This window comes from Scardinius erythrophthalmus (genome assembly GCF_964197995.2).
Source record: "Scardinius erythrophthalmus genome assembly, chromosome: 2".
Taxonomy (NCBI): Eukaryota; Metazoa; Chordata; class Actinopteri; order Cypriniformes; family Leuciscidae; genus Scardinius; species Scardinius erythrophthalmus.
Window position 1 is genome coordinate 45,245,332 of NC_138222.1, and position 19,395 is coordinate 45,264,726.

Consider the following 19,395-nt stretch of genomic DNA (forward strand, 5'->3'; position numbering starts at 1 on the left):
ACAAATTACTTATTCATACTGCACAAGAACCAATGCCATTCTGATGTCAAAATGGTGTTTTGAATGTGAATGAGATATTAGAGCTGTGGTGCAGGGAAAGATTTTCAGTCAATTATTTTAGTAATCGAGTATTCTACAGATTATTTCATCGATTAATCGGATAAAAAAAAGTGGAAAAAAAAGAGATCAAGTTAAACAACAGCCTTTAAAAATGACTTAAAATACTAATTTATAATAACAAGCAATACAAATTCGTTCAAATAAAGTATCAAAGTAAGTAATGATATGGGTTTTATTGAACAACACTGTTAAAATACACAATGTAAAATAAATGATATAAACTAATATTAACATAACTTATAACTTGTACATTACTATAACAAATGCCTGCAGATGGCGCCAACGGCCTGGTGTTAGTTGTTGTTGCACTATGGCATGATCAAATCCTTGTTTAATATTGGCCAAACAACATTTAATTCAAATGTCCACTTAACCTTTAATATTTGGTCAATTCTATACGATAGAAATGCAACAGCCGCTGTAAATTTTTGAACAAGAACACATCAAAACATGCAAACTCAGAGCGAGAGTTTAAACTTTTATTTTGAAATCGCGATGAACAACAATTTGCATATTTAGAAACATATTTATGTATTCTCCTGTGCTGGCATAGATTTTACAAATGAGTTACGTTACAAATCTTGTGAAATAGCGCACACATGTGTTCCCACATGAACGTTAAGCAACCCAAACTCAAAGCATGCAGAGATGGAGTTGGAGAAACCCGAGTCGCTCCACGCTTATAAATGATAACATTGCAACTATGAAACACAAACCGCGTCCGACTTTTTGCATTCCCAAATGCACGTTATTGGAAATCTAAACAAACAGCACATGCAGATACTGAGTTTGCGTGGAGCACCAATCACTGGGAACGGAGCTGAGGTAATTTTAACATGTAATCTGCACGCATGTAAATAATTAAAGCCTTGTGCAATTTATTTAACTGAATCGCAGCCTTTGTGATTTCACAATAGCATTATGCACTAGCACTATTGTAAATTGTAGCCTTAGAAAACAGTGTAATAATGCGGTTCATGGATTCTCGTCTGTGTACACGCCACTTCCGGTATTTTGCCGGTGACTCGACACGGGTAAATTGCAATCGAGGATTTTTTTAAATCGAGTACTCGACTTAAATCAAGGAATCGTTACAGCAATACAGTCAAACGATTAAATGTTTGGAAATACATGAGTAGTAAATAATGAGAGAACTTTTAGGTGAAGTATTATTTAAAACACCATAGCTTTTCCCTAGATTCAGCGGTGTAACTTTTTGTTTGTCTACATTGCTCCATGTTGTTGTAGTACATGTCATAGTACTGTTTTATGGAAATTTGTCATATTTAAACGTATCTAATATCTAGATGTAAACCTCCAATAAGTCCAAACTAAAGACTAGACAGACAGATTTGTGTTGGAGAAAGAAATAACATGTCAGAAAATGACTGAGAAGCACTGAATTTGTGTACTTCCACTTAGTCGGTTCCCCCACGAACAAGAGATCATTTATTTTTCTTGGATAATGAAGTGTATAAAACTTGTCCCAAGAATGTTGAAAAGGATGAGGACCACAGGCCAAGCATTTGTTTTGTTGATATAGCTCTGGACTTTGAAATATTGGCTTTTGTTTCTTACTTAATAGTCTCTCACAGTGAATTGGCCTCTACAGTTTCACAGATTCTTATGTTACAAATCAAGTAAGCAAAATGAAATTTCCTGTCAGGCATTTGACGGCTAGCAGAGATCAACATGGAGATGCTAGTTTTCTCAGGGTTTCATAATTTTACCATATTAGGTGAATTTGTTGCTTTTTCAAATGTTACACAATTGTTCTGTGAATGGCACACATCATCTTTTTCCCTTCTTTTATCTTCACATTGAGATTCAAACTGATACTGCTGAATTAGTCAATGCTATATATTAATGTTTAATTTTCCGAATTTAGTTCAGAAGTCCAAAAATAGCATGAACAATAACTTCAACAGTTCCATAAAACACTTTTGAGTTCATTTTTAGAAACCCACCAGTAAAATGCAAAAAATTAAATGTTTTTGGAGGTTCAAAGACCTCAGAGACATTGCTTCATCTCCTCTTGTTAAATTGATATAACACTGCTTCATGGTGCTGCTTTTTTGGCTTTTTTGAGGGCTCTCATGTTGTTTATAGCTCATATTCCTCATGGCCTTGTGAATGATCTTTGGCACAAAGATTGTTTAACCCAGTTACTGGGTATGGAGAGCTGCCAGATTCTCGTGATGGAGAACGTCTAGGTTACTAATGTAACCCCCCTTCCCTGAAGGAGGGAACGGAGACTTTACGTCGGACTGACGTCATGGGGTCTCACCTGGGAGCCCAATCACCTCCAAGTGGTAACAAATAAGCCAATGGACATTGGCCAGTGAGATTTGCATGCCTAGTCACACCTACCCATAAATACGGGTATAAATATGACTGGCATTACTCACTTCATTCATGTTTTGCCGAGGAGCTGAGACAGGGATCCTGGCCATTCAATGTCTCCTTCAGGGAATACTTTAGAAAATAGAAACCTAGACGTTCCCATTCAGTCAGTCACGTTCAACGTTAAGTCGGACTGACGTCATGGCGTCCCTATGAAAAGCGCCATAGCCACTGAACTGTGTTACGAGTGTTGGAGACGCAGATACAGACAAGCTGCCGCATGCCCTTTTGGCAACTGCTCTCACAATATAGTAACCTACCCAGCACCCCAAGTAAGCCCGAGGGGAAGGCGTCCATACCATTCGGGATGAAAGGGACAGGACTTACTGTGGGAATGGTCATAACTGCTGTTCCTTTATTGTGACATTTCATGGGGAAGAGTGCTTTGGATTTCAATTCCCATTGTTCCCAGCCATAACCAATGTTGTTAACACTGGGGAAGCATGCCCAATAACAAAAGAGGGGAACACTACAGAGAGACCACAGCCTGCCCGAAGGGAGGTAACGTGTGGAGATTATACATATGGATTGACCCGTGGGGCACTGCTTCAAATGGAAGATCTCTGCAGTTACAAGTAGGCGCTTATATCCCCCTGTTAGAGGGGAATGACGCCGCAAGCGAGACACAGAGCCAACGGTGTGTTGGGTGTGTTTGTACCCAACACACAGGAAGAGACTGGCTCCACTCGGAGATTATAGAATCTCGCAAATGTGTTAGGTGTCACCCAGCCCGCAGCTCTGCAAATGTCTACCAGAGACGCGCCATGCGCCATTGTCCAAGAGAAAGCAACACCCCGAGTGAAGTGAGCTCTCACCCTAAGGGGGCATGGCTCCACATCTATCCTGTGGGTCAACCTCTGTTTGGAGACAGCCTTTCCCTTCTACTGACCTCCAAGCAGACAAAGAGTTGCTCTAAGCTGAAGCACGTATCCGGGTCGGGGTCTCAGGATGGTGTCAGACAGGGCCGGCCCAAACTAAGCACGATTCACTCACTGAAAATGCCTGCAGGTCCCCCACCCTCTTGAAGGAAGCGAGCACGGTCAGGAACTGTCTTTAAAAACAGGATTTTGATCTCAAATGACTCTAGGTGCTCTATGGAGCTCTCTGTAGACCCGAAAGGATGACTTAGAGGTCACAGGAGGGTATTAGGTGCGGCTTGGGAGGATTTAACCTCCTGGCACCTCTTAGGAACCTGATGATCAGGTTGTGCTTTCCCAGTGACCTGCCATCAATGGCATCGTGGTGTGACAGTTCTCGATCGCTACAATGGATTTCCGTTAATTGCAGCGAGCCTATGACGGATTTCCGTCAATTGCAGGGTTCCCATCTGTCCTTAATGTCCTTAAAGGACAAGTTCGGTATTTTACACTTAAAGCCCTGTTTACAGATCGTTTCTGATGAAATAGAACGGTTGAGATAAAAATGTGGACACATGCTGCTGTCCCGAGAATTTTAGGTTTATTTCGCTTCTCCCCCCCACCTACACAATGGCAGCCTATGGGCACTGGAACAATCCTTCCTAAAACGCATTAAACTTTCGATTACAAAGACGTGAAACTCACCGAGTGGTCAGGGGTGTTCACTGATATGCTCACACAAAAATCGCTGCAAAAGATGCTTATAGTGTCAACTACCGCTGGCGGTAGGTCACTTTAGTCCTCTGCGTCCCGTCCAGAGACCACACGTGGAGGTTCCAGAGGTCTGGACGCAGATGCCACATAGTGCCCCATCTCTGAGAAAACAGGTCCTTTCTCAGAGGGATCCGCCAGGGACGTGCTGTCGCAAGGATCGTCAGTTCTGGGAACCAGGTCCAGTTGGGCCATTGGCCCTAGAGGGCATGGTCAGTCACCGTGCACAGTTCTTGCATCAACCCCGGCTCAGAACTACCCTCGTGCATTGAGTGCTTTGGCCTGCAGGATGGCCATTGTATGCAAGGCAGAGATGGTCTGTCCAGCGACACTGTGAGGCTTAGCAGCCAGAGCTGCCATTGTCTCACCGTCGCCGGACGGGAGCCACGGATGATTTCTCCAGGTGGCGTCACTTTACAGGCTTAAATGCACCGCAATTGCTGGACAGACCATTGCACACTCCAACTGGGGAATTCCCACGAACCCCCTGACTGCCCCACAGTCGAGGGTAGAGAGAGAGGAAACATTTTGAACAGATTTTTGTATTAATGTACCTCCATACTGCCAAAGCTCTTCATGCACTTCCGGGAAGAAAGGCACGGGGGCAGGGCGAGGCATGCTTCGCGTTGGAATACCCGGCAGAAAGTTCTCGCTGTAACCCTTGGTCTCCCAAAGTGTTGAGCAGACCCGCAGCTATGCTTTTACACACAAGCGGCGGCTGGGCAACAACAAAGGGGACTCAAGGATTTACGAGAAAGGAGAGTCACGACCCTTGTGCCGACATGGACATGTTCCCATGCGAGAACATGAACCACCCATGAATAGGCCTGTCACGATAACAAATTTTGCTGGACGATAAATTGTCCAAGAAATTATTGCGATAAACGATAATATTTTCGTTCTGAGACCATTTTCATCTAATATAATGATAATGGCATAATAATGCAGGTACACCTTTTCAAAGATCTATAAACTTTTATTTCTAAAGAATATTAAACATTGAAAACGGAAAACATTTTAAATATCCACAAAAAATTAACAAGACAACCAAAAACAATAAAAGCAATGGACTCTCAGTGTCTGTTAACAAAAAAATTCACTTGAATAAATAACAAAAACAATAAATAAAATGGATGTAAACAAAATTGCACTTCAAAAATTATTAAACATTAGGCTCAGGCAAAAAATAGTGATACATTCCATAACAGGCAAAACTGTCCTTTTATAAACAAATAAAAAAAAGCCTCAACAGGCCATATCACACCATTTTGCACTGTCCTCCTGTTACTTTGTCGACTAAGCGCCCGAGTGATTGTGTACTGTCGGGAAGACGGAGACGCACTTTATTGCGTGTATATGCTACGCACTGAAAATACTTGGTTAGGATTAGGGGTGAGGAGTGCGTGCGTGCGTATTACACGCCATAAAGTGCGTATCATATGCACGCAAAAACTATTTTTGCCGTATTTGGCTCGAGAAATAACATTCGTGGTATAGATACGGATTTTCATGAGATCGGGCTCGCTGTCGCGTTTGGCTTTGAAACCAATTCCATCTTTTTCTTTTTTTCCCTCCAACAACTAGCGTCTTCTCTCTCTCCGGCAGTCGCCGCAAGCAGTCTCTCTTTCCCATACAAAGACCATGTGACTGACAAGCGCCGCGGCGGCGCCTTCTCACACAAAGACCATGCAACTGACAAGAGGGTTCACTCCTCCTATACGCTAAGGAACCGAGAGTGGTCATCCAGTCTCTTTGGTAGAGAGAGAGAGAGAGAGACGAGGAAAACAAACAAGCATGCAAATGGAATTATCGTGGCCGGAAAAATTATTGAGCTAATTTTTTTTTATCGTGCGATTAATTGATTTATTGACTATCACGACAGGCCTACCCACGAACTCCTTCTCAGCATGCTAGGCATGTGAGACAACGATCGTGGCTGTCAAATGAGGACAGGAAATGACCGCATCCAGGAATGCACGGATGGAGAAATGTCTTCAAAAAGGTCTTTTAGGAAATCTGCTCTTACGCGCCGAAACACAGAGGGGTAAAACGCTGCACTTATTTGTGCACAGCCCTTTCAGGATGTGAATCACAGCTGTATACACCCTCACAACAGCAAGAGAGATCTCCTCAAAATAAGCAATTTTTAGCAATTAAAATGGGTGTTTCTCTGCACAGGAATCCACTTCAGTTGAAGGATGACTGTAATGAGTTATCACTGTTCACAACCGCTCAGCTTCAAAGCAAAATATGAATGATGTTTTTTTTTTAAATTGGCGGGTGCTGGTGTTTTGCGTTTGTTCGGCCAATCAGCGTACACTAATGTCACGGATAGTTCCTATAGTGCTGCTTTAGACCCTACTCTGAAGTAGGAGCTAAATTAGTTCCTACAACTAAAATCATTCCTAGGTCCTGCGGTGCGAACACGCCCAAAATGTGGTTACTTCCGTTAATAGTTCTAGGAACTATGAAAAGGTTCCTCCGGTGCGAAAGCCCCTTTTGCTACTGCTTGGAGGTGTTTGGGCTCCGACGTAACGTTGAACGTGACTGACTGAACGGGAACCTCGTGTACTCGTGTACTGTACATTTCTACTGCTCTACAATTGAGCCCATGTTTAACATTCCTGTGGCTGGTCCAGAGTTGACCGTAGGCAAGCAATTAGATTGTGTCATGTCAAACTGCTAATTTGGGGTTCCAACTTTTGGTTAGCTTTCTAACCATGTTATTGTGTGTATATTTTCATGCAAATGCATTTTGGCTTCTTTTACATAAACAATAAATACCATCCGATCAGAGGCGGGAACTATATGTCATGTCTATTCAAGCACGTTGTTCAATCCTCTCTTGTTGCTTATCATTTTAATTGGTGTCTTCCAGAAAAACTGTTGAGTGATTGGACACATTTAAGATCCTCATAAGTGAAAGATGCTTTCATCTTCTCAGGTGGTCTGGCCTGAATGTGATCATGCAAATAAAAGATGTTTGCCTTAAGCCAAGCTAACAGAACTACTCTTCACTGGTTCAGCAAAATTCAAGTCCAAAGCTGTGATTTGTTATTTATTTTCAATTTTTATCTGTTTTCCAGAGAATCGTGTGAGTCAGAAGATGCTGTCAGTCTGCCTTCCTCATACCCCTCCTCACCCACAGAGAATGGCACAAAGAACCACTGTCGGCCCAGCTCCAAGAGCACACTCGAGGAGAATGCATATGAGGACATAGTGGGTAAGAACAGCCAACAGTTGGTGATAGATCCTACTTGCTAAAGTTTTAACTATAGCTACGTTTATAAGGACACCTTTTTTCAATCGAAATGAATTAATTCGGAATGAATTCATTGATGAATCCGTTGTGTTTACGTCACAAGCTTCAAATCAGAATTGTATTATTTATTTATTTTTACATGCGCTCACTGCACAAATTTACAATTTCCTGCTGTTTGCGCATACTATTCTCCTAAATTGCTTCTTTTCTTTGATTTTGGGTCCTAATTAGATGACAAGCACATGAACCATTGTGCCATGCAGCTTATATTTATCAAGCAGTAAAAACGCCCCTTCCCGCACTCATCTGTGGATGAGAGTCTGTAACAAGGACTAGGGAGAAGTTTACATGTCCTCTCGATCAGATTGCAAAAGGTTTAAACCACCCTCTACAGTTCGAATTAAATTTGGCCAATTCATTCCAATTGACTTGGTTACATGTGACTTTTTTATTCCGACTGTGCTAGTAGTCCGATTACAATCAGGGTCCATGTAAACGCAGCTACTGATGAATATGAAAATGGCTTTGGAAAACTTTTTATTAGTTAGAGATATTTAATTTTATGATGGTATAAAAATATGTATTTTATATTTATCATTTTATTTTTAATTAAAATATTTTATGTATTTTATATAAACACTGTATGTGTGTGTGTGTATGTGTGTATATATAAACATATGTTTATATATATATGTATATATATTTATTATTATTATTATTTATGAATATATGTAAAGATATTAATACAAAATTAAATGTTTTTATATTTTCAATAATAACAGTTTTTAATAAATATTTTATTTAATATATTTCAAATAATTTATAGAATAATTATAACATATATAATTATAATAAATAACAAAAACATTTATTTATATAATAATTTATTTATTTTATATAATAAATGTATGAATGTCATAAATTATAATTTTTTATATATTGTAAATATTTTTCCCTTTCATATTTATCCTTTCATGTTTTTAATTAAAAAACATTATTTTTTTATTATATATTTAAACTTTTGTATTATTTTTTAAAGATTATATGAACTTTTATTTTTTTCTATAACAATAATATATTATATTTTATAGCATTTGTGCTTATTGTGCACTCTTCACATAAACCCGGGTTAAATTCCCTTTTTTCTCTACTGAAGGTGATGAAGTACTGGCATGTGGCGCTGGCTGATTTTATGTGCTAAATTCCTTCCTGGCAGGAAATAGTCTGTGTGCACTAATGCTCAGACCCTGAGGGGGCTGACATTGTTACAGCGTTCATGGGTCTTGCCCTGTGGCCAGACTGTAAATCTCTGTCTTGCTATTGCTGATGAGGCTAGGGCATCAGGTGCTGTTAAGAAGTCTGGTTAAATAATTCTCCAGTTGGCAAATGAGTTGAAAGAGTCAGGGTTTGGTAGGCTTGACGTTTATATGTCATATTGTTAGTTCTACAGCCAATAATACTGCCTTTGCTGCATGTTGTTCTAGAAATTATGATAGCGACTGGGTCAAGGTGGTGCATCAGTCTCTAGCGGTTGGGACGTGGGTGACTCTCAGCCTTTTCCCCATGACAACGGTTCCATTGTTCCATCGAACACCTCGGGTGTGGGATCAAGCATTGCGGTTTCACATTTTTACGAATGTTGATTAGTTCCAGCTCTAACCACTGAGCTAGGGATTGGTGTAACAGAGTCTGACAGAGGCATCTAAGGGTGGTCTCCAGAAGCAGAGAGCTGTGGTTACCACATCAGTCTGTTTTCTCAGGCTGTCACTAAATAACCCAAGGTTTCTGCCCTGTTTCCTACCAAAATATCACAAAACGTTTAAAATGTAAACAGTATTTATGGTATACATGTTAGCCTGCAACCTTCCTTTTAGGTTTAACTTTTGGGCATTTTGGCACAGAGCCTGTCTGGTCTGGTGGCAGTTATGACATATCCCCCATATGCAATGCACATTAGTATAGTGATAATGGATTGGCCAAATATCTCCAGATGACAGGGTCATATTACATTTACAAAGAGATAAATCTCTTGTAGGGAAACATATTTATGTCACAATGATATATAGTCCCCAACAAAGGCTACTTTCTTCCATTAGTCCTTAAGGCCCCAATATACTCATGGCGAAGTTCTTTTTTGTTCTTCACCTAGGGGTAAAAAGAAGTTTGAAATATCTTTTAGGTGGTATACTGTTAATGAACATCCCAAAGTCGCCAATGCTACTGTTAAGATGAATATGTAAATATGTACTCTGTGTTTTCCTTCCTAACAAAATAGGCTAAACACAATAAAAATTATTGTTAATTGTAAGCTTTAATATTATAGAAATGTGTAATTAAGGCCTCCCCATATAGTTTACAGCATTAGCTAATATGAGCTTTTTTATCCTTAAGAAATGTTTAATTATAATTTTAGGGCTGCACGATTAATCGCAATTTACATGTAATCGCACTTAAATCTAGATGGCTTATCGCGATTTTGAAATCGAAAAGGCTGCGATTATTTTTTACGCGCAGCTTGTCATTGATGAACGGCTCTGTAAACGCTGCTCCATCTGAAAGCACTGTGAGTTGAGCCACTTATAACGTGTATTTGAAATGCGTCAAACATCTTTTCAACATAAGCATTTATGAACCTCTTGTCCAACAAAAGACATTTAAAACATGCTTTTACTCCAAACTCACTTCATAACGACAGTTGAGCATCCTTCTGTGAGATGATGTGGCTTCTTACACAGAATAAGGCTGTAGTGTGTTTATTAGTCATGTTTAATCAATCAAATCGTTTCAATCTTTTGTTTATTCAATAGTATGACGCCCGATAGGGATTTCCTGGAATGATGTCCGTTATCATACTTCTGCGGCGGGCAGTGTTGCCAGATTGGAAATGTCCAAGTATCGTACCAGAAGCTCAAAATTATCGTATTTGGAAGAAAATGATCGTACACGAGTCAACGACATGAAAATGACAGACATCCCAACCTGCACAAAGTCAGGTCGGGGGGGTTCGGTTCTGATTAATTCGGTTCGGGAGTATAGATAAAAGCCCGCCCGCACTTACAATTGATTGGTTGGGTCCTTACATGCGCTTCGTGAGACAAACTAGCACACACACACAAGGTCTCTCGCTCCCTCTCTCTACACGTTCTTCCCCCGGTAGACGTAGAATCCACAGCTAGATCAATGAGAAGCCCTATTACAACGACCATCATTTGAAGTGTCACACAGTTCTGAAATTATCGTACATTACAGGATTTTTTACATCTGGCAACACTGGCGGCGGGGCATATTTGGCGTTTCTGCGTGAGAGGGTCCTCTGGCGTTCAGATGGAGCAGCATTTACTACCGATCAGCCGTGCTGAGCATAAAATAATCGCAGCCTTTGCCAAATTGCGTGAGGTATCATTGCGATTAATCGTGCAGCCCTTAAACATATATATACATTTGTTAAAAAAAAAAAAAGTTTAATTAAAAAAAGAAAAAAGAAGCAATGTTGTGTTTAGCCTACCCCTCCCCCCTTGCTGTACCGAACCCGTACCGAACCCTGACTTTAATACCTAGGTACGTACCGAACCGTCATGTTTGTGTACCGTTACACCCCTAGTCTTTACTGAGGGTCTTATAAGTAGCCATATTGCTGTGTGTGATTATTTTGAATGGACTCCCTTTCACTCCTGTTTTTTGGCTTTTCTTTCTGCTTGTTTACACGTCACAAAGCCATTTCATGTGATGGCCATTCCTCATTTCACATGACTGCATGGTGTTCTTCGGAAGACCGCAAAATGGTCATAAAATGGTTGCGTCTGTTGCTTTTATTGGTAGTCTGATACTGACATTGTGTACTGCGCAGTAACTCATCAAGCACTCAACGTCCTCTCCTTTGAAAATCCTATTGTGTAAACAGAAGCACGGTATGTTTTGGTTAGGGGTGCCCGCTTTCTCTCTCCTTTTGTCTGTGTGTTTTGTGGAGCTCCTGTAAGTAGAGAAGTTGATTAGTACCCTCCTGTATGTGAGTGGTCAGGAAGGCATATCATTTCTCCAGCATGCTGTCATTACATTGCTTCGTTTGGGAGACTCACAGAGCACTCTGGGCAATATCTGGCCTGTCATTGTGCCTCTCAGCCTTAATGGCACTAGGGCAAATCTCAGCAGTACATTTCATGAGGTCAGGCTGTAGTTTGTTGTTTGTATCCTAGTTATTTGCCTTCTCTCAAGCTATTCACAAGAAGTTACACTATGATTATTATGCTCAAGTTCACTTAGTAGCACTTTTGACATGTCATGAATTTTTTTCTTGCGAAAGTGTTAATATGTACAGCATATTACAGAATGGTTGCAAAAGTGATAATGTTTTCTTCTACAAGATCCTACATGAACTGAACAGATCTGATTGCTTTCTTCTGTAGAGCAGCTGGAGCTGTATTACAGAAATGTCCTATCTTAGCCTCATGTTATACCAAGATCCAGGTTTCTAACTGAAATCGGCATGATTACTACACCGATTAGATTAGGTGTTCTATGTTAGGATATTAATGTTATATGGCCCCTGTTGTGTGTCTAGTGGAGGGAAACAGGGCAGAAATATGTGTTATACCAATGTGTTAAATAAGATAAACAATAGAAAAGTAGGGCAGTGTTTTGTTTGGGATGTGCACAACTGCTATTACATCATATTGAAACTGGCAGCATTCAGACCTTTTGTTTCATTACACTGTCTTGACAGGCAGGAATTGGTGACATGGAAAGAATAACTAATTAGAGGATTCCATTATACTGACCTGGCACAAATTGATGCAATAATCAGATGTTATATGAACAACACAGTTATTTTAAAGGGATGCTGCTGTGAACATATGCACAGACACACACACACACATACATTTATTCAGCAAGGATGCATTAAGTTGATCAAAAGTTAAAGACATTTACAATATTACAGAATATTTCTATTTCAAATGCTGTTCTTTCTATTCATCAAAGAATCCTGGAATGTATCATGGTTTCCACAAAAATATTAAGCATCACAACTGTTTTCATTTCATAGTGTATGTATATGTAATGGTAGTATGCTTCCACATTAGAGTTGAAACCTCTTGCAGATACTATTTAGGTCACCCCGTCCTCGCTTCTCGCCGCCCATCAGTCTGCCAAAGGTTCTTGAAAGTGAAAGCAACATTTTGTTTATATCCTTAGGTGAGCAAGTGATCCACCCTTTTAAATGAGAAAACATGTTAGCAAAAAGAGAAATCATCCTCAACACATTTGGTCAAAGAAGCTGGATTCAAAATATTTATAATGTTTTTTGTCGTTATGGAGTCAGACTAGGGTTCTGGACTGTCTGCATTCTCTTATCTTGACTCATCTCTGGCCCTTATTTCAGGAGACAGAGTGCTGTCCAAAGGCTTATTTCCAACAGAAACTGTTCCTGGAGACAATGCACTTGAGTTTCAAGCCAGCAGTAAACCTCCATGAATAATCCTTTCCCACCACTCAATAGCTGCCCCGTTGGGTGCCTCCGGCTTCTTCTTTTCATTATCATCTTCCACCGCCTTCCATAACCTCTGCCCACCCTTTCCCTATCAGTTTGCCTCTTTCCCACTCACTCCTTAAGAAGACATGTTACCTCCCTACCTTTTAAGTTGGCTCTTGGGCAGCTGGTGTTTGGTTTTAGTCTGAGTTGTGCTCTCTCTCTCTCCTCTGCTCTTCTACAAACAGAGAAAGAGAATCCATATGAGGATGTAGATCCATTGAGGAGATGTCTGGCCAGAAATTCCCGCCTGTTACCCGAGAGGTCTCGGGACTCACTCAACAGACTATGGACCTCCCAGGACAGGAAGTCCATTACATCTCCCCAGGTAGTTTCCTTGGCTGTGTAAGATAGTGATGATAGCACCTGCTTTTCAATATGATTTTTATTTCAAATCAATGCTCTGTATTAATGCATTAATTCACCTTATTATTAGTAATTTTAGTAATAATATGCCGAACATCATGTACTGTATTTTATGTACTTTTTCAGTGCACAAATATCGAATTTACTATACGTTCCTTTTAGTTGTGCTAAAAGTTTCATTTCTTATCAACTTCCCTCTCACCAGCTGCCCTCTAAACCGAGTAGTCAGTCTCTGCGGCTGCCAGTTCCTGCTGACAGGAAGAGCCAGCGCCCATCCCGCTTGTCTAAGAGGCACAGCCATGATGACATGCTTCTGCTGCCTCAGCTGGGCATGCCTTCCTCCCCCTGTGGCCTATTAGATGACAGCCTGAACCCTGCCACCGATACCTTGGCCTCCCACAGGCAGAAACGAGTCCCCAAGGTAAACAATGAGGGTAGATTTGAGTGAAATGGAGATTTTTTTTTTTTTTTCATAATTCATTATGCTTTCCTTAAGGCAGGGATTGCCAACTATTTTTTGTCAGCCAAACCCCTTTGACATACAGTATTTACTTGAAGTAACTGAGATTTGAAGTTGATATATTAATAATTTAACAACTTTCGCTTGTTCACAAAAAAAGGCTACATGACATTCAAGTAAATTCAAGGTTCTTATTTTATTTTGAAATTATTTATTTATTTGAATTTTACATTTTTATTATATATGTGAAGAACCACATTTTTGGAAACCCTACTTTAAGGTGAATGGGAAATGGATTTCAAGATCCATATGCCTGGAATAAATAGGGAATACACAGACAAAAAGCAGTCTATAGCCGCTTTCCGACTGGAGGAACCTTTTCACAGTTCCTAGAACTATTGGCTAAAGTACCCGGATGTCGGCCTGTTCTCACCGCGGGAACTAGGAACGATTTTAGTTCTAGGAACTCCATTTGGAGGAACTAATTTAGGTCCTACTTCAGAGTAGGGTCTAAACCAGCATTATAGGAACTACCTGTGACGTTAGTGTACGCTGATGACCGAACGCACGCGGAACACCAGCAACCGCCAATTTTAAAACAGCTATAATGTAAACACACAGATTATAGCCTATATATTTACTCCAGAAACTAGATTCAAACATGGAAAACAGTGATAGATGGGCCTCTAAACCTTTATGCTGAAGAGAAAATCCAGCGCAACTTTGAGGGGACCAAGCCAAACATGATTATGTATTTCTGCTCAGCTAGCAACACTGGACATCAACCACACGGCATAGGCTAATAACTTTTTTTTCATATACTGTGTACTTTCTATAACAATTCTATCTAATAACATGTTAAACAGTACTGTTAGACAGATCGATAACTAATAAACACAGAGAATGCGAGCATTGTTTGCTCTGGCGTTCTCAGCGCCGTCAAAATAAAGGTCCGTCGCTCCGTCAAAATAAAAGTCACCGTGCTTGCGTCACTCCCTTACCCCCCTCCTACCAGTTCCTATGGCCACTTGGCCAGTGCGAACGCAAACAGCAAAACCGAGTTTGGGGAGAGTAGTTCATAGAACTGTTTAGAAGTGGACAGTTCCTATAACTAAGTTCCTGTAACTACTTGGTCGGAAAGCGGTCTTTGTATGCTGTGAATAGAGAGTATGCATTAAGGTCACTTTCCTCCCTCAGCTGGACTGAGTGGCAAAAGAGCCTGCTGCATGACTGGATTTAATAGGGGAAACTGCAAAAACGCAAGTAAAACAAACAATTAGCAGTTTTACACTAAAGGTTGGACTCGATATAGTGTTCCTTACATCTTACCAAAGATCCAGTGATCCATGGATATTGACATGCAGCAAGGAATCGTGTTTCCTGGCATTCATATGTGCCTGATTTTAACGCCGGGGAAATAAATAAAGCAAAGTTGCCTGTGAAGGCTTTATATAAATACAATATAGGTAGGTCTAAATCTGCGTGATCACTATCATTTTATGTTTATTTAAAAACATCCGATTATGCAGAATATACAATGGTAAAAATTTAATTGATGAGTTTTCAATACAATATATATCAATACAATATATAGGGTATGATTTTACCCCTAAATTAAGCATATTGACACAAAATGATAACTGCAAATCCACCTTTCGCTGCCTGGAGTCCAGTTGTTTCTTTGAATTGCAGTGATTATTTGCTTCTCTGTTCTGTAGCTTTCTGCAGTAAAATTAAAACTCAGATTTCTTGTCAAATCTTGTTGTACAGTCGAGCGCAAAGCTCTTTCCCGTTTTAGATGTGTTTTGTGTGTTATTCACGGCATTCACACTTAAAACCAATGCTGCTGCTCTGTCTTTTTGCCACTCAGTGGGCGTAACTGCAGTCACTCCGGCCGACGGTGACGTCACGCACATACCCTCTATAGTAACACCTGAAGGAATGCAAGACTATTAGCGTTACTATTATCCTGCTGGTACAAGCAAAAAATTTCATTTATGCATTTCTATGTCAACACTATCAATGCCGAAATAAATCTGCAGCAGTCAGGTGGTACAAGTAAGAGCTCTGTAATTTGTTTACATTCATTATTATAGTAATGTTATGTGCTTTGAGACACAAGGTAATTTAAGGCCACTTTGCAGACTCTGCTGTGTGCGTTCATGTGTTTTGGAGGAGGCTGAAGGGAGGATGGGATCTCATGCTTTCAAAGCTAGCTTGCTATTGCTAGCCTCTCCGAAATTACCTACCCTACCTTTAAGAGTTAAAGTTGGCTCATCAGAACTAGGTGCAACACACCCATCAGCCTTACAGCTACTTTTCCCACTGCTCCTGGTTTTTTTTGTAGGGAACCAAACACAATTTTAATGCCCATAACCGTAATGTTTACATGCTGCAGAGGTTAAAAAGAAAAGCGAAAAACATAGACTATGTTTTTTTTTGCTCAAGTTCACATATCACTCTCAAGAAAAATGCCCTGAAGGACTGATTAGGTTTACTGTTTTTCCCTTTCCAGACATTTTACAAGTTGCTATAGAGTGTTCCCAGTGGCTTTTAGGAGCTCATTGATAGCTAAAATCAATATATTTTCCATCTGGACACAGCAGCCTCTTAAAATATTATTTGCAGAACTTAATAACATTCCAGGGTAAATGTGTACATAAGGGGCAGCTTGAAAGTCTTTTTCAATTTGTTAAAATGCATTTTCTCCCTGTCAGGTGGTGCAAAGAATAAACTCTATCTACTGTACAAAAAGAGGCAAGAAGAGACTAAAGAAGCTTTCACTTTCAAACATAGAAACTGCGTCTCTAAGAGGTAAAGATTTTACCATGATGTAAGCTCTCAGAATGTCCAGACCAAAAAAACGTTGTCAGCTGACCCTTTGACATCAAAAACCTCTTTTCTCTGTTTGTAGATGACAACAGTGAAAGTGAAAGTGACTCCGATGACAGGTTCAAAGGTGAGGGATCAGCACATATGTCTGAGAAGGCAGTGTGTTTGAGTTGAGCGCTGCTCAGAGACTCTGTCCTTTGAGCAAATAACATTACATCACATGACCCTGTGATTTGTCACAAGTAAATGTCAAACCTGAGCAGTGTTATTTGACTTATTTATATATTAATCTAGTTTTTATTAATATTTTGAGTTGGCTTTTATTTTTTATATTTTCTGTTTTCATTTTAATTTTAGTTGTAATTTTTAGTAACTTCATTTGCTTTTATTATTTGTATCAGTTTTTTTAATAATTATATTTTATTTCTGTTTTATTTCAATTATCGGAAATTATTTTTATTAGTTTTAGTTTCAGTGAACAATTACAACACTGGACCTGAGCTTTAAATGAGAATGAGCTCCACACATGGTCTGTTAAGATTAGAAATCTCAAAAAAATATCTTATTACCACACTGTTATTTAATGATAAATATGTAAGTGTTTTTTACATGAAAATCATATTGAAAATTACCATGTACACACAATATGCAAGCACTGTTATTTCACAATGTATATACTGTGATATCATGTGGATTTTTTTACACAGCCCACACTCAGAGGTTACTGAAGCTGCAGTCTATGCTGCGAAGTGCACCCAGTTACAGGACGCTGGAGCTGCAGTTGATCGAGTGGCAGGAAAGGGAGCTCTTTGAGTACTTTGTGGTGGTCTCCCTGAAGAAAAAGACCACCAAAAACTCATATACTCCAGAAGTCACCTACCAGTTCCCCAAGGTGAAATATTCTCTGTAAAAAAAGGGACGATACTATGTTTGTTTTACATTTGCACAACATCTGATGCTTATCGACGTGTAGCTGAAGAGTGATATACATCAGTGATATTTATCAGCCTCCTTTAGGGTCAGTTCTCACAGAGTTGCTATCAAACAGTTTCTTGATAAAGCCTTGATGAGTAATTTTATGTAATCCTTACTGCTTTCTGAATGTAATTTATATTGAGTGTTTTTTATTTAGATGGTGGAATGTAGTTGTTTGGATATTTGATAACAGATTTGTACACTACTGTTCAAAAGTTCAGGGTCAGTAAGTTTTTAAAGAGGTTAATGCTTTTATTCATTCATTTTTTTATCTAAGAATCTTGAAAAAAGAAATGTATTAGTTTCATTAATACTTTTATCAAAGAATCCTGAAAAAATAAATGTATCAGTTTCCACAAAAATATCAAGCAGCATAATAATAAGAAATGTTTCTTGAGCACCAAATCAGCATATTAGACTGAATTCTGAAGGATCATGTGACACTGAAGACTGGAGTAATGACTGCTTTGCCACGACATGAATAAATTACATTTTAAAATATGTTAAGAAACATTTTACTTAAAGCCTTTATGTACCGTATAATGCATTATAAAGGTATTCATAATGTACATTATAATGTTTCTATACATGTATATGTGTTACATATACAGTACATAATATACATTATATATTTTCATAAATAATTCAACCAAAGTTAAAATGCATTATAATATTTGCAGATTCCTTGGTTCACAGGATATTGGTTGTTTGTCATGTGCTTCAATGCACAATACTTTCTAAAAGCATAACATAATTATTATAATGTATTATAGCTGTGGTTTTAATTATTCAAGAGATTATAAGGTGCATTACAAGACAAAATTAATTCATTAGAAATACTTTTCTAATGCATTATATATAAAGGCTTTAAGAAAAGTGCTACCAGATATTCAAATATAAAGCAATTATTTAAATAGTTTTATTTACTTTTAAAACTTTTGAATGGTAGTTATGTATGCCATTAAATGCATCAGAGACAGTGTTGAAAATCCAGATGCTTTGAGCTCTTATCGTTGGGATGTATTGACAATAAGTGGTGTAAGCAGGAAATCGTTGCCATGGCAATCATGTTTAGTTACAGAGATAGGTTTTTAATTAGCTGAGATCTGCTTCAGTGATTGTTTTCTCTTGAGAGGCTGAAATATGTTGACATTCTGCCCAACAGAGGGTCAACCCCGTCATTGTGCTTTTAAACTAGAACAAAGGGCAGATGGTGGCATGGGTGGTGGTAGGGGTGGGAAAATATTCTGTACATACTTGACATAGTAATAATGAAGGTCTGAAGGGATATTATAAAGAGGCTGTGCAAATATATTAGATGGATTTCTTACCAGGTCTTTTCATCTAACCCTCACAGTTAGAGAGACTCACCAAGCAGATGAGGGAAGCTGAACAGAGACTCAAGGCTATCCCACAATTCTGCTTCCCAGATGCCAAAGACTGGAGCCCTGTGTCTGAATACAACAGGTATCACTGTTTCCTTGTATGTAGGGATGCACTGATATTAAAATTCTGGCTGATACTGATAAGCTGTTAATTACTATAATCACATTATGGTATGCAGTATGAAATATGGATAACTATTAATGATGAGAAATGGTGGTATTACTGTACATTAAAGCTACACTCTGTCATTTTTTAAGTTGATTCTTCACAAAAAAAAACACTTTGTTCTTTCAAAATGATATGTGCTTATTCATGTGTATTTACTTCCACCAACTAATCAAGTATTCTCGTAAGCGTAGAATCTGCCATTCTGAATACATACGAGCGACTGCTCGATTGGCGGCAGCCATATTGTGCCTCCATCTTGAAAATACATTAG

At 39.2% G+C, this 19,395-nt stretch overlaps 1 protein-coding gene across 2 annotated transcripts in view; it reads left to right on the forward strand.

Annotated features, from left to right (window-relative positions):
* The window catches only part of dennd2b (DENN domain containing 2B), a 62,170-nt gene that overhangs the window by 24,820 nt on the left and 17,955 nt on the right, over nt 1-19,395 (forward strand). For both annotated transcript variants that reach the window (XM_081354417.1, XM_081354418.1), the window contains exons 4-10: nt 7,238-7,374; nt 13,126-13,265; nt 13,509-13,724; nt 16,481-16,577; nt 16,678-16,722; nt 17,303-17,487; nt 18,928-19,037. In XM_081354417.1, coding sequence (XP_081210543.1) covers nt 7,238-7,374; nt 13,126-13,265; nt 13,509-13,724; nt 16,481-16,577; nt 16,678-16,722; nt 17,303-17,487; nt 18,928-19,037 — 930 coding nt within the window. The remainder of the gene's footprint in view (nt 1-7,237; nt 7,375-13,125; nt 13,266-13,508; nt 13,725-16,480; nt 16,578-16,677; nt 16,723-17,302; nt 17,488-18,927; nt 19,038-19,395) is intronic.